This window comes from Petromyzon marinus, chromosome 79, assembly GCF_048934315.1.
Source record: "Petromyzon marinus isolate PM22_M1 ecotype Great Lakes invasive population chromosome 79, UKy_Petmar_22M1.pri1.0, whole genome shotgun sequence".
Classification (NCBI taxonomy): Eukaryota; Metazoa; Chordata; class Hyperoartia; order Petromyzontiformes; family Petromyzontidae; genus Petromyzon; species Petromyzon marinus.
Genome location: NC_133745.1, coordinates 3,087,194 through 3,107,381, shown reverse-complemented (window position 1 = coordinate 3,107,381; position 20,188 = coordinate 3,087,194). Strand labels below are relative to the sequence as shown.

General features: G+C 47.3%; 2 protein-coding genes across 2 annotated transcripts; one reads left to right on the top strand and one right to left on the bottom strand.

Moving 5' to 3' along the window:
* Positions 1-90: 90 nt before the first annotated feature.
* On the bottom strand, positions 91-1,611 carry LOC142907430 (zona pellucida sperm-binding protein 3-like). The gene is made up of 3 exons (XM_076056923.1): positions 1,479-1,611; positions 780-991; positions 91-357 (listed from the first exon to the last, which is right to left on the bottom strand). The coding sequence occupies exons 1-3, from the start codon at positions 1,531-1,533 to the stop codon at positions 190-192; spliced, it is 435 nt and encodes a 144-aa protein (XP_075913038.1). The 5' UTR covers positions 1,534-1,611; the 3' UTR covers positions 91-189.
* Positions 1,612-2,949: 1,338 nt separating this feature from the next.
* On the top strand, positions 2,950-12,907 carry LOC142907428 (zona pellucida sperm-binding protein 4-like). Its single transcript, XM_076056921.1, has 12 exons — positions 2,950-3,056; positions 3,913-4,002; positions 4,842-4,963; positions 6,408-6,513; positions 7,090-7,224; positions 7,375-7,553; positions 9,620-9,717; positions 10,104-10,231; positions 11,244-11,433; positions 11,922-12,057; positions 12,199-12,292; positions 12,582-12,907. Exons 4-12 carry the CDS (start codon positions 6,435-6,437, stop codon positions 12,839-12,841), a joined length of 1,299 nt encoding a protein of 432 aa, XP_075913036.1. The 5' UTR covers positions 2,950-3,056; positions 3,913-4,002; positions 4,842-4,963; positions 6,408-6,434; the 3' UTR covers positions 12,842-12,907.
* The last annotated feature ends 7,281 nt before the right edge of the window (positions 12,908-20,188 follow it).

The window sequence follows — 20,188 nt, the reverse complement described above, 5'->3', positions numbered from 1 at the left end:
GACACAGGCGATTGCTGTGTACGCATCAGTAAATTTTGCACCAAAAACCATGACAGACTGCACAGGGAGACTTTCCATGCGTGGATTAAATCGCTGTAATTTTGGCTTTATTGCAATTCAGGCCTTGCAAAGCTAAACAATAAGAAAAAGGCACGGAGTTTTAACGCCAGAGGTAGAATAGCAAGAAGTTTAGCTGGAGATCAAAATTAAGCAATTTTCAACAAGAGACTGTTGGTCAACTCGCCTGGGATAGCGGCAAACGACCGGCACGGCGACGTAGTTTGTGCGGATAATGCCCGTGTTAGACGTGGGGCGGTAGTAGAGGTAGTTCTCGTAAGACAGCAGCTCTGCACTCATCTAAGAAGAGAGGAAGACGTGGGATTTATTACCCAGTGAGATACTATTGGAATAAAATAAAAGTTCAAACAACTTGAAAGACCCAATGCAGCAGTTCCTTGGTTTAAATAATTTACCTAGCTCATGTTCACCATAAAAAAAACACATCCACACAAACCATGGCAAATGCAGATTCCTGATGTAGAATGGGAGAATAAAAACGCTCTAATGAACGACTGATCATCCAGAACAGACCTTATAATAATACAATGACCGATCTACAAATACCAAGGGGACTTCAAAGCAATACACCCCGCTGTTATTGAAGAAGTCTGGCTCGACTCGAATGCGGAATTGTAGTTCTTATGCATCTACACTCGGCCAAAAAAATAAAGCAGTTGGATTGCGAAGATTATGTTACAGCAGCATTAGCAGCCAGTTACCTGGAGGCTGCTGCCACAGCTTTCCAGTGCGTAGAGGAACGTCACCGTCCCAGCAAGGGCGTCGCTCCCAGTGACGGGGCAGGCTGGCACCCCCAGGGACAGGTCACTCGCCTGGGCCAGGTGACCCGTGCCGAACAGGTCCCTGCTCACGGTCAGCGTGAGCGTCGCCTCGTCACACACCACACTCACCGTGGCGGAGGTGGCCACTGTAGCTGGCAGTGCCACACGGGACGAGGCGCGAGAGTTACCCAAACAGTGACACAGGTGGTCGGTGAAGCCGTAGAAAGTCTCAGAAACTCGCAGTCACAATCATCCACACGGAGCTGCGAATACTAGGGTTCGAATTCCCCAGTAGCACCTCAGTAACTTAATACACGCGTTAAGACAGGTTAAGAATACGTTTTGGCAATCCACTATTGGATCAAGTCTTGCACACTGCTGTCGTCAGTTTGACCATACAGATCAGTACGGGCTGAATTAGGGCAAAGCCCAGGTCTAGACACTTGTCGCCGATGTTAACATTACCGGGACGCAAATTGGTGTTCAGGTATATGGAACAGTGAATTAACCACCACGCCACATTAGCAAACCCATTGTTAGTACGGGTATATTATGGTGTTCTTATCAGGCAACACGGTAGTTGCATAGAACGACAAAAAACAAGTTCGTAAGTGCATATTTCGACCAAACTCCACTTACCAGAGGCAAGACATAACAACCCCAAGACCGCGAACAAAGCCCTCGTAGTCTCCATCGCAAGGACAACAAAAACCGAGACTTAGCACGGCACCAGCAGAGCCAACGCAGCCACTGTCCCGACTCGTGGCTTTTATCTGCGCGCGGGCTCATTCGGTTTCAGTAATGAGCCAATTAACTCCTGCGTACGTGCTGCGTGATTGCGGTGCAGCTCTCACCCATGCACTTGTGCCGACATCGAGCAAACATCTACCGATGTGACAATGAGTGAGTGGATCTGCTCTGATAAAATCTCGCTGATGAGACAATGCGTGGGTGGATATGTTCTGATAAAATTTCGCTGATGAGACAATGCGTGGGTGGATATGTTCTGATAAAATCTCGCTGATGAAACAATGCGTGGGTGGCTCTGATCTAATCTGGATCGGGATCGCTGAGGGCTCTCAATATAAAAGGGGGTGCCGTGGGCGAAGGGAGGCGACGCAGCCGATTTGTTTAACGATGGCGAACCTGCGAGTTCTTCTACAGCTCCTGACCAGGTGAGGAGGCCTGAGGAGCGTGGTGGCGGGTTTTAGTGGTGGCGGGTTTTAGTGGTGGCGGGTTTTAGTGGTGGCGGGTTTTAGTGGTGGCGGGTTTTAGTGGTGGCGGGTTTTAGTGGTGGCGGGTTTTAGTGGTGGCGGGTTTTAGTGGTGGCGGGTTTTAGTGGTGGCGGGTTTTAGTGGTGGCGGGTTTTAGTGGTGGCGGGTTTTAGTGGTGGCGGGTTTTAGTGGTGGCGGGTTTTAGTGGTGGCGGGTTTTAGTGGTGGCGGGTTTTAGTGGTGGCGGGTTTTAGTGGTGGCGGGTTTTAGTGGTGGCGGGTTTTAGTGGTGGCGGGTTTTAGTGGTGGCGGGTTTTAGTGGTGGCGGGTTTTAGTGGTGGCGGGTTTTAGTGGTGGCGGGTTTTAGTGTCTCAACAGCTCTGGTTAATCAAGGCTTGTGTACGTTTTTATAAGAGGGCCAAGGGCGTAGTTGTAATGTATATTGGGGGGGACATATCTCCCCCAATATTCAAATATGCTGAAAATGTCCCCCCGCCCCCCCCCCCCCCCCATATATTGCTGTAAAATATATTTATGTTTATATGATTGTGGTTATGGTTGCACTTTATTAATCCCTAATCTCTGCTATTACATACACTGAAACAACAAATGGTAAAACAAAGCAAAGAGCAATACACTATTATACATTATTGTAAATAAATACAAAGTCCATTCAATGCATTGAGATAAAAATGCGGTCCTGAAATGTCTCGCGTGCACCATTTGTGGGTGGCAGGGGTTCCAAAGGTGGCTTTGCGTGGCGCTGTTCACGCCAACTCCATCGTGCACCGTGGTGGCCTTGAATAGGTGCTCCCTAAAATCGCCACTGGCCACTTCATTTTTTGGGGGGCGGTGTTTGCCTCCCTCCTTCCCCTGCGTTCTCTCGTCTTGGCGGTCACGTTTCTCGTGCCCCCACCCCCCCCCACCGCAGCTTCCTCTGCCTGGGCTCCGTCCTCGCGAGGCTTCGCCAGTCGCTGGGACCGCGGACGCTGGGGGAGCCGAGTGGTAAGGGGGCGCTGCTGCTGCTGCCATAGCCACGTGACAAACCACATCGCCCATTCTCTCAATACCACCTCGTGTGTACAGACACTGCCGTGTGCAAAACTAGAATGGCGGCGTCTCGGTGACTTGGAAGACGCGACCGGTGACATGAGTAGCCCACGAGAGCGCTGCCTGGACGAAGAGGGGGGGGGTGACTTTGTTGTGCGCTGCAGCAGTCACGTGACCCGACGTCACTGCTGCTGGGCACGAGGCCGCCATGGGGATGATTAATAGTCCCCCAGTGCATTGGAAAGGGGTTGTTCGGTGACATTAACGCTCCCATGCACGTTCCTTTTAACGATAATAACGCTTTCGAAAAATGTGGCTTGTGACTGATTGGCACGGCTCTTCCAACTTTACTTAAAACAGTCAATTGTACGCCGTTTGACCGCACACGACCTATACGTACCACTCACGTGGCAAAATCGTCATGGCCTAGTTCCTTTCTATTGTAGTAACGGCGAACTGTGCACGCGCGTTGATAATTTGCACATATTAGGATCTACCTTGGAAACTTTCCACTACAATTTCAAGAGTCTAATGCGGGGCGTCCACGAACAAAACATCATGAGCCATGTTTCAACCTGCGGCTTCGAAGCTGCAGGTTGACGATCTCTGGTGTGAGGTTCATACTGTCGGGTCGTGCACGTGACCTTTTGGAATTTGCGCCAAATTAGAACAACGCAGCACCTTACAGACTTGTGTGCACAGACAAGTGAAGGGACTGATGTGCGCCCAGCCAGCAACCGGCACGGGCTGTTTTTTCAATTTTTCCATAAGGTGTAGTTGACCTGTCCAACTTCTGAACTGCCTCCCCCAGGTCTGCTGAAGCAATGCCTCTCCTCCACTCTGGGTTTCTCTGTGGGATGGAGCAGCTCCTCTGACAACGATTACCGTGTCTTTGTACGGAGTGAGTCCACGAGCGTTCACTTCAATCGTGATGAAATAATTAAGCATCTTGATCCATTGTATGATGACTTTACATGGAGCTTCTCAAGGATACGATCAAATTGCTTCTGGACTGAAATTCTCTGGCCACTTGTTTGGTCCCAACTGCTTTGTTTTCGATGTGCTCTTACCTCTGCAGTTTCTCTTCTATGGTGTCGCTGTTTAGGTTTCTTGGTTCATTCTGCGTTGTGAAATGTAATTCACATGAACAATGGAACATTTAAGAATCTGGGATTCGAAGCATGGTAATGATTTGGCTTCGGGGTTCATTTCAAATAGTCTAATGCAGCAGATGACGAGAATCAAATGTTATCTTATTCTTCCATAGGATAATTGCGTGTTTTTACTAGATGGGTTATTCCCTTATTCATCAATGCCACATTGTGCGTGTCTGTGCAATGGGCTCTTCGTTTCATTGGAACATTTCATGCAAGGTGACGACTTTCGTTGTAAACTGAACCTGGTGACTCCTGTCAGATTCTGGTTCTCTACTCGCATCGTCTGCATTTCCCACCTGAGTCCTCAGTTGACTACTTGGGAGATCTTGTCGCGAAATCTGACACGCAGCCTTATTTGCTAGCAACTATTAGACGAGGTCGTTGTGCAGGTTTTGGGAGTACCGTGATTCCAGCAGCGTCTTGAGGATCCTGTGTCCTAAAGACGTTCCTGGTACTGTGGAGACTTCCTATTCGAGCTGACACTGAAAATGCTTTGTTCTCCTTGCAGTCACACTGCCAACATTAACTTGTGGTGTACAAGCCATCCAAACGAAGGTTTTTCTAACTTTGTTCTTGTGTCCAGCGGTGCGAAATGAGGCCGTGGATGTGGAGTCTTTGCAGGGGGCGTGCGGCTTCTCCATCGCGAGGGACGGTGCTGGGCTCCACTTCACCGCTGCTGGTGATGCCTGCCACGTGCACGTGGAGGTGAACACGAGGAGACCGTTGTGACTTGCGTCAATACTAGTACCCGCTGGGGCTGATGTGATAGTAGCGAATTTGATGTTTTGCAATCCATAACCGTTCAGCTATCACGTGCCAACGATGTTGTCTGGCCTTAATCAAATTGGATTTTGTCTACCGTGTTATTTTCCCTCCACATTTGCTTGGCTCGTGCATTTTTAAAGTTTCCAAGATTTAATCTTTGTTTTAGCTCGTACCGTCCACTCTGGCATTTGTTTTCAGATGGGTTTTATTGCCTTTTCTATGTTTTCTTAAGATGTTATGAATTCGATCATTCCTCGGTGGTAGCTACTTTGTTTCTGGTTTATACAGCAGCTCTTTCTCTTGACTGGTATTCCCGTACAATCGATGCCATGCTCATTCCATCTGTCTTGTTATCAAGATCTTGCCATCGTCTTTTTACCAGTTTACCTTGGTTTGTCTTCTTGCTCACTGTTATGCCATGTTGCTACATTACTCTCCCAACCATTAGTAAGTATCTTTTATTGCTCATGTCCTAGTTTCATTGCATTGCTTTCTTGTCTTTAGTCTCCGTCCCATCATTATTATCTCTAGCATAAGTGGTCTCCACCTGTGCGTAACGGTAAAGATTTGCCATCCAGACGACCATGTCACCAAGTGGCCATCTTGATAGAGGCAATATGTGAACGGTTAACTGTTTATATCACAATACACGAAAACAATCTTTCAGTGTATTTCACGCCTGCCAATGGATGCAGCTTTCGCAATACTATTCGATGCAAAGATTGGAATCGGAGCAGTTTGATGCTAGGTGTAGAATAAACTGCACTATGTATTACTACAAAAGGTCACTATCCAAGCTGGCCTCTAAGAGACCAACGTAGATGTAAGAAAAATATTGCACACAGGGCGAACTTGGACATGTATGGTGTATAACAGCAAAATGTAAGTTGAAGACCTAACCAACATACGAGCTTTGTGCAGAAAGATGTGCACTAATTGAGGTTGCTTGCAGAAAACATGAAAGTTAAAATAAATAATAAATGTGTAGCTCATTAGGTGTCAACTATCTGCCCAAGGATCGTGATGCCCGTGTGAAGGGTGATAATTTGTGTGCTGTGGTTTGTGGGAAGAGCAATGGAGGTTTTGTGGAAAGGTAAATATGGAAAGTGTATTACACGCGTAGAGAGCAGGGCAGCGTCCGTTTGTACAATAACAACGGTTAACCTGGGAAAGTGATTACGGACCCAGGAATGCAACCCCCACGTGCGGTCTGCCTATCTTTGTCTGGCTGGCAGGTGGTGACGGGTTTCCTATCGACAGTCTTACTTGTCATTAACCTGGCCTCGCACAAACATTTATAATGCACTAACAAATCTACTGACTTGTTTGAGCCTTCCTGGAGCGCTGGCCCCGAGTCTGATTTGAGGGCTGCTGATTTCACCAGGACGGCAGGAGGAAGGTCCAGGTGGAGATGCGGCAGGAACTAAATGGACTCGTCTGGGCTTTCACCATCGACTGCCCTGAGAACCTAAGATCGGCGAGGGCTGGAGGTGAGTACCATTGACTTTGGTAATCTGACATACAGACTGCACTACCTATGACTTGGTGCTGTAGAATGGGTCTGCTGGGTCAACAGCTGCCTTTTTGTATCAACCTACATCTCTCCTGGTGCTTTTGCATTTCCTGCCACTGCGTTTCATGCCCTTGGCTTTTACTGGACAAATTGCTGTTTGAATAATTTTCCGATGCAATTTCCCCAAATGGCTGATTGCAATAGTTGCACCATATAAACGCGTTTTCCTAATGCACTGCTGGTTGGTGCTGCACCTAGGTCTTGGGTTAATTTGACCATGCTTCTCCTCGTTGGCCAAGGTTGAGTTTCACTGACATGCAATGCAACAAACTGTGCTTCACTGCCATAGCCTTTACAGCCAATGAGCACGGTCGTTGCCTATCTTTGCTGTACACCTAACCCTGCTCCACTTCCGCAATTGGGTGCATTGCCTGGGTGATTTGTTCATGTGCCAAGTAACACTCATTAACATACTTGACACGTGGCTCAAACGATGACTTATTTAAGTACGTGGGGGTTTTTGTACGATCACCTGTTGTGCTCCTGCTGTTAGAGATCGCCACGTGCTCTGGTCAGAGCAGGAACTTCCCATGCAACGCTGTGCAGAGTGTCCCGAGCGCGGACGTCTGTGCACAGAGTGGCTGCTGCTACGACACCACTCTACGCCGCTGCTTCTACAGTGAAGCTGGTATGCAGCTCTTGCTGTGAGGTTCTATGTTGGTGCACAGTAGCATCCTGCTGTGCTGTTTTTTGAACTTGTTGCATCACCACGGGCTACATGGGGTATCTTTCGTGATTCACCAAACTCTCCCATACCCTCCCACCATGCTCCACCCAGTGTGCACCACAGATGGGCGCTTTGTGGTGCCTGTGTCTCGGAACCTAACGTCTCCACCGCTGGACTTGAACACCGTGCACTTGACTGGCGGTAGCGGTGCGCAGTGCAGCCCCGTGCTGGTGTCTGCAGACCTTGCAGTCTTTGATGTACCCATGGCAGCGTGTGGTGCCACTGTGCAGGTACTGCGCTCCTGTACTCTGCTTTGCTCTGCCCCCATCCTGATGTAGTTAAATGGGTAACTTGTGGTGCAGTGACCATGATGAAACCCAGCGACTGGTTCGGCACACTCCTGAATCTTCATAGCATTGACGTACCTTCATACCAACTGGGAAATGGGATTGAATGCACCACATGGGAACGTGGCGTGTGCCAATTTGTGCAGTCATTAAGGTTGCCCTTTAATGCAATTTATTCATGACTATGGTCTCCGGAATTCGATTCTAAAACCTTCAGAGAACAATCCCAACGCCTTCACTCCTGGTCGAGTGGACTTGTGCCTGATGCAGTAATGTACTCGCTGCCATATTTTCCTTCGTCGTGGCTTGCTCATTTTGCTAATTGCATAGGATTTGACTCTCGCAAATGAGAACAATCAATTCTTGCAGACATAATTTGGTGTTCTGGTTTATGGTCATGCTTCTGGTAGCCACAGGTAACCATCGCAATAGAGCATAAATTAATCGACTTAAACTTCACTTATTAACCGAAAGGGAGTACAGAACGGCAAGCACTGGAAAGATTTGGTTGGATTTTGCAGTACCATAATGACACATACCAAAGCGCTTCGTACATTTTTCAGCGTGATAATGTTTCTACCAGATGATCTGTAAGATGCAGAAGTGCAATATAAGTGTAAGATGGAGAAGTGCAAATGCTTTGTCGATACAATGCTATATGCCACTTGGCTGTGACGACTCAATGATGATCTAGTATGTTGTAGAGCCTGATATGAAAAATGTCAGGACCTAACTATATGTTGCATAAGGTGTTAATTGAACTTTTTGGGTTGTATGGTGCCCAAGGCTCTAAAAGAGTATCAAACAGTCTTGGAGTTGGCGTCTGCCACACCTGTTCATCCCACAAATGGTTTTCCAATGTGAACCTGCAGAACCTTTGATAGTTTTCTCTTCATCTGTTTCGTGCACTGCTAGTGTATCTACGATATTCCTGAGGCTCCATATCAAAAATATTGACTTCACTGCGGTGTATCGTCGGCATATTGATGGCACTTTGTCATGCGATAATGATATTGGCAAACAAAGACCTATGCTTTAAAATGGGAAGGGCCCGAGGATTAATTCTTGTAGTCCGCCAACTAAGTGATGGCCGTCATCCAGCTTGATGAATTGATCGACCATATACTTGAGACGATCCACCCCAGTGCCGTACTGGATAAACCGAACCTTGGCTGCCCGATTTTAGTAGCCCTCGTTCAATGGTGTCAAAATATCGTGTGATCCAGTCATATACGATCTTGGAGACCTAACTGGGGCTCTTTAGTTAAGCTACCTCCGTTCTATATAACTTCGGGTAGATCAATACTGCAATGGGTTGAATCTGCCTGTTGCAGCAACATTGCCAAGAAACTACTTCACATGCACTCTGACCCTCGACTTATCACCTGTGGGATGGGGCACTAGTTGGTGGGATCACTATGGCTCAAGCCAACATTTTAAAGGGGTGTTGCATTCATTATTTTACACTGGTCTGGGAAACAGCCCTCGCCGAATGCAATATTTTCCAGGTGGACAATCCGTTGCACTTGTGCGTCCACTTTCGATTTGGGAATGGACGTGTCGAGATGTTTTTTGGCAAATTTACAAAAAATATCGAAACCTCTACCACCATAACGTTGGTCTGGTTTTGCGTTGTCCAGGTTCCTCAAACTCGGATGTCGGACCAGGAAAATGTGGTCCCTTCAAGTTAAATGCGGCCATCAATCATAGCTATTTTATTGTTAAAAACTCTCGCAAGTACTTTGCATAGGTCTTGGTGAAGTGCAGCATCAGACCCTTCGCGATGATCAACTCCTTGATGTGCAGAGCACAATCATGCACGAGTTTATAAAGAACAGCATGGTCACTTTATTATTGAGTGTCAAATGAATCGAGCGCCAAAGCAGAATTTAGGAGGATCATAATATCTAATTTTGAGCCATCTCGACTCTTGGCTAGCACCAGGTATTCTTCTGCTTGATCACTCGATGGCATTATCGTGTGTGTGACCTACTTGTTGGTGTGTCCAGTGGAGTGGGCAAGAGCTCGTGTACGAGTTACTGTTGGCCTCTGAGCGGGAGCTCTGCGTCGATGGAAACGTCGCAATCACCAAGTCGTCCACATACAAGTAAGCACTGCCACCACCCCTCAGCAAGTGCTCTGCTCATGAGGGTCAAGCACGAGTCTTGCAGAGGAGACCCACCCCAATCAATGGCCACTGTCCCTGCGACATTAAATATTTGCAGCATTCGCCTGCAGAACCATAACCAACCGGCTTCCATAATCAACGATTTAATTTTCAAATTGGGACATTCAACGCACAAGGGAGACTTATCTTCGTCTCACGTGATTTTTACATATCCTGAAGTAGTATAAATATGATTTATAGCTAATGTAAACACGGTGTTAACCAAGGTGGTCCCTTGACTGGTACGTCTGCAAAACACCCTGCAATCTCTTTCTGCCGTGAGGGCATGGTGCATACCTTTATGGCAGATGTTGTCTGTTTACCAGGATGGTTCTTCAATGCCGCTTCCTTGGAAGTGGCGACCTGCAGCTTGGAGTGCAGGTGAGCACTCTGCCACCGCCACCTCCAGCCACGGCCACTGGACCCCTCTCCCTGCTGCTCCAGGTCTTCACTGGTGAGTGCTGCCCTCTCCCACAACGTGCACATCTGAGTGGCCAAATGCCACCTTAGGGGAACACAGGTTGTGGTGTCGCTCTACCCAGGGAAGACTTGGGTCTGTATTCTCCATATTTCCTCTGGCTGGATGCCAGCTGTAATTCGTGCTTATTTTATCCAGTGCTGAGATGGAGCTCAACCCTGGTTTAATTTCCACTTATTCAGGCTGCATGAGATTTTTGGATGCATCTGCAGAATTAACCGGCATGGCTGCTCGACTTGAACTGCAAACCACTGCAACAAACGGACAACGTGCTAGGCTGTGCTGCCAGAGTATTGTGAACCTGCAAACATAGTTCTTAGTTAGCCACAAGTGAACTAGAACGACTTGCACATTCTCCATGGTACGACGTGTAACTTCAAATGCTAATTTCTGCTGAGGTTTTGAATCTAGCAGCTACCAGCTGAAACCATGTTAGTGTGGGGTCAACATTGAAAGGGATGACAAGACCCTTAATTCCCATGGCTCTACCAAATGCATCTGTTTGCACAAACTATCAACCATAACGGTCTCCTTGAGGGCATTGTTTAAAGCAAAATTGGACTGCTTTCTTGGCCTCATTTGTCCAGGTCACATTTGCATGAACGAATGGTTGCCAATAGCTTCATTGGTTACTAATTGCCTAAATGGGACTAGAACTTGGCCAACTTTTAGCACCTGATTCCCACCCCTCCGTGTGAAACCGTGCCCCTTACAACATCTACAGTCATTTAGAGATGCCGTTGTATACACCGTATTTTGCCAACCATGCTAATCGGAGGTGAGGGTGACAATTTATTTTGAAAATACAAATGAAATATCAACCATGGTTTCTATGCCAGGAAAATGTTGATCTTGTGCCCTGGTTCAATTCAAAAGTAATGCACACGTTTTGGAGGATTTGTGCTTTGCCTTATCTAATGTGCTCTCTAAACAGGACTTTTACGCCTCTAATCCAAATTCCTTGTGAACCATGTCCGCACTCTGCCAGACAACTCCTACACCACGCCGTACCAGCCCTGGCAGTACCCGCTGGTAACGCTTCTGGGAACGCCGCTCTACGTGCAGGCATCACTGCTGCACCGCTCTGACCCCACACTGGTGCTCTTCCTGAAGGACTGCTGGGCCACGCCCACGGCAGTTGACACCGACCCCACGCAGTGGAAGCTTGTGACGGATGGGTGAGGCTGGGCGGGGTAGTTCGCGCTAAACCCTCTCACTGCCACAGCAGGGCCTGCAGAGGTAACCTGGTTCGAGGCATTGGTTGTCTTTTTTTTAATCCCCCACGTAAGCAGAGTTGTGCTAATTACGTCCTTTTTTAAATGACAACGGCTTGTGTACTGGCGTCGTTTAAACAAGATTGCAGTGCCATCCAAAATGTCGATGGCCACAATGCTCCTTGGGTTGATGTTCTGAATGTTAACACAGCCACCCTCTGCCTCCCAGAGCTGGTGGTTTGTACAAGGCCGGCTACATGCAGTGATGGTTGCATCGCACAGATGCACTGCAAATTGGCATTTGGGCTGCCTGGCTCATCGGGAACATGTCTTGACTGTGTAAAGCTGACCTTAATCCTCGCGTGCAGATTTCAATAAAGATACGTGCATTCAATCCAATGCATGACACTTGCGTTGGCTTAAGGGTAAACGGCACTTTTTTGCATGTGCAGCTGCCCCGTGCAGTCTCCTTGTTGCAGTGTGTTCTTCCCTGGTGTCGCTGACCTGCCACTGCCTTCTCACTACAAGCGTCTGGCACTCCAGGCCTTCGCCTTCATGAACTCTGACCGCAGCACCACCCGTGACCTCGTGAGTGCCTGATTATTTCCACTTTAAAACCAGGTTCTCATGGAGGGATAACATGTACTTTATACAACTGAAGAGGGCAGAAGGACTACCTAATACATGTCAAACTTTACTTGCTGGCGCGATGCATTCTGTCTGCCACAGGTGTACCTACACTGCTCTATCCTGGTGTGCGACAGCTCCAGCCCCAACTTCATCACCGAGTGCAATCGGCAGTGTGGACAGACCAGGCGCTACAGTGAGCACCAATGCAACCTCTATTTAATATCTTGCGCTTCTTTTCCTAGAAAAGACTCGCAGAGTAACCCTTTGCCAAGATGACAAAGGGGTTTTCATTGTTGGTGGTAATGTTGCTATGTTTTTCTTATTTAGATCACGTTCACTGACTTTGCAGACTAGTTTTTGACAAGCCGTGGCATGCCATTAATAACCTACTCGTTTGATTTTTCTGAGGAACTTCACCTGAAGCAAATGGTGTCCTTTTGTATGGGCCAGTGGTCATCAACCGATTGTTCTTGTTTCTCCAGAGCGCAACGCTGTCTCTGACGCTTCCAGCGTGGTAGGAAAGCACGTGGTGTCGCTGCAGGGCCCCGTGCTCTTTGAAGAAGCTCCTGTTAACGACGCTGCTCTGCTGCTGCTGGAGGCTCCCTCCTCATCGTGGGCCTCGGCTGGGACTCTGTCCGTTCTCCTCGTCATTGGCACAGCAGTCGTTGCGCTCCTGTCTGCTGCCATTGCCGTCAGGAGGCGCAGGAGCCGGGCTGTGGTGCTCGACGGGAGTGGCTATTGATGACGGCTGTGATTGCTGGAACTTGCATAGCTTGCTGACCATTGTCAAATAAAATTCTGACATGCGCTACTGCTGTTCTGACCATTTACTAGGATTGAATGCATGCAATATGTAGGAAGTATTAGTGCTGCATTTGGCCACATTTCCTAAAATGAAAGTCCCTCAATGGCAGCAACTTGTACTAACGTTTCGGCCATTGGCTTCTTTAAACAAGAGCACCTTGCGATGCATAAATAATCTGAATCTAGATTTATTGTATTTAATATGTAATAAAAAAAATGCCCTTAAAACATGCAAATGTGGACATTATGTTCCAGGGACCTTTCCCATCACACTAACAAACTATATCAAAGGTCAATCAATAATGTGGGGCAAGGGGGGAGAAACGAAGTCTTAACTTTAACTAGCATCAAGGTTAGGTTGTGACATTACAAAGCATGTCCACATTGTCAAAAGGGCTCGTCTCCTGGAAAAGACGACCACCCCACCACGCTATGGACGCTTGACTAGATATTCTTTGTGGCCGTGCGCAAGCGTGCCTTGGTGCTGATGCAGTGGCGACACGTCCGTCTCTAGCTGCATTAGGGTAATTGCTGGAGAAACTCTGCCTCAACGCGGTTCCTCATGGTCAATTCCTTGGGCATGGCCACCACAAATGCTAATAGCCAGGAGTCTCCCGTCTACACCTGCCTGAACTCTGGGACCTGTGTTAATCCATCTGCCTGGAAAGCTCGGCTGTTAGGAAGACCGTTTGCATCCAAACAGCCTGGAAATCGGACCCCCTCACAGAACATGGCCTCCCTTCCTGAAAAGTAAACCTGAATAGCGTTTCTACAAAACTCCTTCGCACTGTATGAAGAACGGACAACCTGTGAAGACCATTTCTCATGGACTCAATCCTGCATAATAACAGACGTATGATGACGCATGAACCAGTACTCTATTTTGTCGGGAAGATTTGAATATTCCATCTCGGTGCATTTTTCTAGTAACAGGCATGACTAACTACTTGACCTATTCTTGGTTCCTTCGGTAAAGTCACGTTGAAGGGAAATAATAATATATATAAAATGCTCACGACGTTTCGGCTAACACACAGTTTGCTACAGTCGAAACGTCGTGATAATTTTATTGTTTCATATATTTTATTTCCCTGCAACGTGACTTTACCGAAAGAACCAAGAATATTAATTACTGCAGTCAAGAAAGCTTTAAATCAAAATACTTGCCCTATAGCTTGAAATATCATGGTATTCAATTACTTTATCCTGAACTGATAATATTTGTAATATTAATGCCTGGCACACATATACGCACTCCTCTGCCTGTGAACGTCATTTTGTCTGCCTTGTAACGCTTTAAAATGAAACTGGGTTTACATTGCAATAAGGTACACTAAGCCAACAAATTAAGCCCCCGAATGAACACTCGCTGTTAGTTTGTATTGGACCAAGGATATAAACAAAGTAATTCAAAATACAATGTACGCTGATCTTGATGATAACTGAGCCACGACGCATCAGCACATGCGTGGTTTCCTCGAGCAATGCAAACGGTTGTTTAGTGTTGACGGGAGGTTCTGGCGCTAAAGACTCGGTGGTCATTTTGTTAACAAAAAATGCCAAGAAAAAAACCTCGACAAACGAGTGGAAGCATTGTGACGTGCAAAACGAGGAGGAGTTGCCGCGCTCAACAGCAACCAAACAATGAAGGCATTTCGACAGCACGCGCTTTGTAAACAGCAGAGCAGCCTGCATCAAGACAAGCCAGAGACTGCACCATTAATGTTGCAAGAGCACGCGCTGAGGATAATCCTGGACGGCGTGCATGGAGACAAGCCAGACTGCACAAAATCTTCTGCAGCACAGGCTAAGAAAACACTTTAGCTCGTTGGAAGGCTTTTTGGTGCTGTGTGCATCGCCTGTCGCCCCCACTGATGTCCTCTTCCCACCCCCACTCCCCCCGTTGAAATGTGTAGTTACTGCTATCGTCGGTAGAAACTACTATAGTTACTAGACCTCTCTCTTGGCTGTCCATCGAAAAAGACGACGATTGCTCCTCTTGTGGGTGGGTTGCACTTTCGGCGTTTGTGCCACGTCATGTGGCTGTGGATGCCGATGCGACAACCGCACACTATGCTGCAGATCGGACACGTGTGTTGGATCTCGGATGGCCTTATCCCAGTTGTGCGTTGGTGTCTGGGAGTGTCTCTGGGTGCATCTCTCGCATCTCCACAGTGACATGGCATCTTCCATGTGCTGAACCCCTTTGGCACAGGTGGACCACCAGGTGAACCTGTCCAGCGCCAGAGGTTCCAGGCTGGAGGGATTGATGTTACAGCGCTTCAGCAGGTCCTTGCTGTTGTCCTCGAAGCACTTATTCTGTCCTTTAGTTGAGCGTTTGGCTGAGGTGAGTTGTCGTTAGAGAATGCGACGGGGGAGCAGGTGATCAGGCATGCGGATCACATGGTCAAGCAAGTGGAGATGTCATGTAGCCATGCTTACCTCAATGCAGGAAGACTTGGTGCACGTAGGGGAGAGGACAGAACCGAGATAGGTGAAATGGGGTAACCAATTTGAGGTGAACACCACCGATATTGAAGATAGGCAGTGAGGTGCATGTGTATGAGAGTTGAGCAATTATTTCTGTCTTCTAAGTATTGATTTGGAGGTCGACAGAGTGGTCGGAGGAGACACGGTTGAGGTCGTGTTGCATGGATTCTGGGGTATGAACCATGGGTGCACAGTCATCTGCATATTGCAGTTCAAATAACTGTTGGCGTCTGGTTTCTGTTTGGGCTTGGAGGCGTTTTAGGTTGAAGAGATTTCCATCCAGATAGTACTGTAGCTGGATTCTGTCGATTGAGTTGAGGGAGTTGTGTGCAAGGTTTGTGATGGCAGCAAGGAGCATGTTGAATATTACCGGAGCCAGAACACAGCCTTGCCTGACCCCGACCTCCACGTTGAAGGGCTCTGATTGAAGTCCATTAAGCACCACTCTGGCAGGCATTCGTTCATTGAACTGTTTTAGAATGCTTTGGCACTTGCGAAGCACCCCAAGTTTGATTAGCTGCTGCCAGGGTATCTCGCTGTTTATGGTCTCGGATGCTTTGGTGAGGTCGATGAAAGGTTTTAAGAGGTTCTTTGTCTTGATCCCGGCATTTTTCCTGCAGTTGTTGTGGCACAAAGATCTGCCTTTCCTGAAGCCCCACTGGGATTCTGGGAAGATGTTTTCGGATATCTGCTCTGAAAGCCAGTAGTGCATTATCCTGGCAAGGACCTTCCCGTCGACGGAAATAAGTGAGATACCTCTGCTGTTACCGCAAGCCTCTTTGTCAACTTCTTCTTGTAGATAACTACAATATTCACGTCCTTCCATTCCTGTGGGATGGTTTTAGACAGCCAGATGAACTTGATGAGAAGTTGCAAGCAGTGATGGAGAAGGTATCCCTCGTGCTTCGGCATCTCAGCTTGGAGGCCGTTTGGTCCAGCACTTTCATTGTTTTCCAGGCCTTTGACTGCCTGGCCGACCTTATAAAATCGCGGTGGAGTGTCAATTTCATGAATGGGCGGGATATCAGGCAGTGACTCGAAGATGAGTGGGTCTGTGGGGTTTATGTTGTTGAGGTGATTATAAAAATCCTCTGCCCATCTGTCCAAGAACTTTTGGTGGTCCTTGAAAAGTGCGTTGCCATCGGCAGACCTGACCGGTGTAATTACTTGTTTTGGTGGCCATAGAGGGCTTTGACGGCATCATAAAACCCTTGGGTGTTGTTTCCATCTGCGAGGCGGCTTTGGATCTCATCTGCTGTTTGGACGGACCAGGTGTCCTCCATGGCATGGAGAGCACACTGGCACTCTGCGTTGACCTTAGAGAGGGAGGATTGGAGAGTGGCAGAGTCTCGGTCGGAAAGGACAGCTTTGTGGGCTTGGCATTTGGTCTGTAGTGGTGTGTGGATGTTGGCAGCATTCTCCTCAAATCAGTCTATGTGATGCTTTTGATGTTCCCGGTCTGATTCGGAGGCAACCTCTAGGATGAATGAATTCAACTCAGTCCATGTGTTGTTTGAGTCGAGGGCGTTTGGGGGGAGTTTTTTTTTTCGTGACAACTGGATGTTTGAGAGCATTGCAAGTTCAGTCTATTATTTGGGGCCTTCCTTGGATGTCTTGGACAGATCTCAACGCGGAACTTGGCTCTGATCATACGGTGATCAGTCCAATATTCCACTCCACGCATGGCTCGGGTTACTAGCACCCCCTTGTTGTCGCATTGACGGTTGATGATGTCATCTAGCAGGTGTCAGTGTTTATAGCAGGAGTGTTGCCATGAGTTATTGTGTTTGTGCTTCAATTGGAACAGGCTGTTGTTCGGACCATGGGGAGAGTAGCCGCAGCCCGCTGCTGTTCTACTTACCCAGCCCATGTCGACCTAGTACACGGTCATAGGCCTGGTGTTCCGAGCACACCCTGGCATTAAAGTCTCCAATGAGGAGTAGCTTGTCGGTACGCAGTGTGTTTTTAAAGGCAGTGACGAGAGCTTTATTGAAAGCCTCCTTGGCATCATTGTCTGCGTCCAGTGTAGGCCCATACGCACTGATGAGTGTGGCAGAACGCCCCCCGGCCAATGGAATGCGCCCTCTCCCCAGCCGCTCACTAATACCAACAGTGAATTCAGCGACGCATTGGATGATTGAGGTTTGCACAGCAAAACCCACACCTTGGAGGTGGCGAGCATCTTCTGGATCACCGTTCCAGAAGAAGGAGTAGCCCTCACAAGCCTCTGTGAGAGAGTCTTCTCCATGTAAGAGGGTTTCATTAAGCGCTACAATGTTCATGTTGTATTTTCTGAGTTCATGGGCCACGAGGGCTGTCCTTCTGTGCGGTCTCTCGTTTTTTTTACGTCAGAGTCCAGGTGGGTGCTGACGTTCCATGAAGCATCTTTAAGGGGTAAACAAGTATTGGATTAACTTGAGTTTCAGACACTGAATGGGATGCCCTGGTGGTAGCGGCTAACAACCCGGAGTGAGTGGAACAGATAAATTTAGATCACCTTTTTTAGGACCTTCCCCATCAGGGATGAGCAGTGCGGGGCTGTTCAGAAACGATGGAAGCTGCCAAGGAGACATGCTGGCCCTCCCCGTATCTGTGCAAAGTTTGGAAAGATATTCCAGTCACATCCTTGACCTGCACCTTCCGCTATTTGCTGTCAAGAAGCCTGCACTAGAAGTTGATTAAGGCGAGGGGAGGGGTGCGCAGTCCCTACGCCCACCATCTTCAGTCAAGCCAAACCGATTCAGGTGGCATGAGGAACTCACGACGACCTTCATCTGGCCAGAGCTATAGGGGACAATCGGAGATTAATTTGCTAAATACCGCCGTTGCAGGTCCCAACCACAGATTTGGAGTCAGAGTTTTTTTACACTAGCCAAAGCTTACCCATAAGGCAGTGGGGCAGTGGTTCACAAGTTGTAGATGCCTCTGGGGACCACTGCAGCTCCAAGATCCCCTACTGGTTTGGCCTGGTGTTGTGGGACACCAGTTTCCATGAGCTGCCAATGGGGAGGCACAGTAGGAGTCTTGGTGATGGAAAGGCTCTGTACTGCCAAGGAAAACGTATGCACTCGGTTTCCTGTTTCACGATGATGGCTATCCATTGGCAGCATTTGACAGCACTTGTAGAAAAACACAGCAAGCAAGCGAGCATGCAAGCAACACAGCAAGCAGGCAGGCAAGCAAGCAAGTGGTCATACACCTACGCTCATCATGATTACTGCACTAGGTGCATAACTTCACCCTGGTGTTTGAGACAACCACCAACGCATAGGCAGTAGAAACGACTGTAGAGTAATTAGATACTACTGTGGAATCAGTAGATACCACTATATTCATTAGATACTACTATAGTCAACAGATACTACTGTAGAGTCAGGAAATACGATTCGAGAGTCAGTAGATACTACTATAGAGTCGGTAAACACTGCTGATCATATTGCATGTACGGTGTGTAGGTATATATGCCTACAACATTAAATAAAATTGAGTGGCTGGGAGGTAAACTTTTTGGAGGGGGGTCGACAGTTTTTGGAAACCTGTTGAAAAAAAAGTTTTTACCCCCACTTTCTATAACTTTTTTATTCAGGCCTTGTGGAAGGCTCTCATAGTTTTGTTGATGGACAAATGTCCAGACAAACTGAACACTTTTATATTAGCTTAGTGTTTGCATGCATATGTTATGTTTTTTTGAGAGAGGACAAGTTTTCAAATATATTTCTATTTTCCCAAGGCAAAGAAGGGGTACTTCCTACTAGTATAAAATAAAGATGTTTGAAACCGGCTCCTGGAAGATGGCGCCTCGCTTGTGTTTTCAGGCGAGGTCGGGCTTCCATTTGGCGTCAGGCCGCAGCTCCCGCCATGCTGCAGCCAGCCCAGCGTCGCACTCCTCGAGTGCACTGCGGTACCAGCAGCACGTGACGAGGGTGGATTGAGGTGCCTGCCTTTTGAAATTAAATTTGTGACTACCACGCGGCCGTGCCACACTGCCAGAAAACCCATCTCTATTATTCCTGTAGTCTTGTTAGAACTGCAGAAAAAGTAATAAGCTTTTGTTTGCTTATGTGTTTGAGATAACTGACCAGGAATGGGCAAAATGTAGGCCCATCGTTTGACCCAAGCAAGTTGAGACCCCAGATTGAGTGTTTCTGATGTAACATTAAACGTAACAATAATATATTTTGGAATCATAGTTAAGAGACAAACTACATATATATGAATAAAAATAATTAAACAACATGTTTTCAAACGTAAAATGCTATCAATGGTCTTTAACAGCGGGCAATCAGGCTGCTTAAAATACCACGTGCAGTGAGGAAAAGTATCGCAATTTAAAAGTAGTACTTGAACTTAATCAAGCTGGAGGAGTACAGAATGTATTTTTTGACTCATGATAATTTAGAACACATTTTTTTATCGTGTTAAATCTTGTGTGTAAACAAGATGTTTACTTTGTCTTCGATCTGTTGAGATTTTATTTATTGTGCTCTTTAAGGTGCTTTGGTGGAGTGAAGTACCTGGCATCTGAGATGAAATGGAGGCAATAAAATGTAACAACAAGACTGCAAGGTCCTCACTGCGTTGCATTGATATAATTTATTGGCATAGTCAAAGATGGGGAGTATCACTGCCTTAAATCAATTATGCATCGCTGTACGTTTTATTGCCAACTTGTGATTATATCAAATACCCAGATACTGCCTTCACTTAAGATCAATGCGTTCAATGCGGCTTAAAATGTACCTTCTCATCAATCCACAGACCAAGGAATTTAAATGCATTAACGATGTAATTCTTA

Bases quoted from the DNA above. Each gene is read 5' to 3' on its own strand.
- LOC142907428 (XM_076056921.1), top strand. From the start codon at position 6,435: ATGCGGCAGGAACTAAATGGACTCGTCTGGGCTTTCACCATCGACTGC. The intron at 7,225-7,374 runs GTATGCAGCTCT...TGCTCCACCCAG, and splicing joins CTGCTTCTACAGTGAAGCTG to TGTGCACCACAGATGGGCGC. The intron at 9,718-10,103 runs GTAAGCACTGCC...TCTGTTTACCAG, and splicing joins ACCAAGTCGTCCACATACAA to GATGGTTCTTCAATGCCGCT.
- LOC142907430 (XM_076056923.1), bottom strand. From the start codon at position 1,533: ATGGAGACTACGAGGGCTTTGTTCGCGGTCTTGGGGTTGTTATGTCTT. The intron at 992-1,478 runs GTAAGTGGAGTT...TGGCACTGCCAG, and splicing joins GTTGTTATGTCTTGCCTCTG to CTACAGTGGCCACCTCCGCC. The intron at 358-779 runs GTAACTGGCTGC...CTCTCTTCTTAG, and splicing joins GCTGTGGCAGCAGCCTCCAG to ATGAGTGCAGAGCTGCTGTC.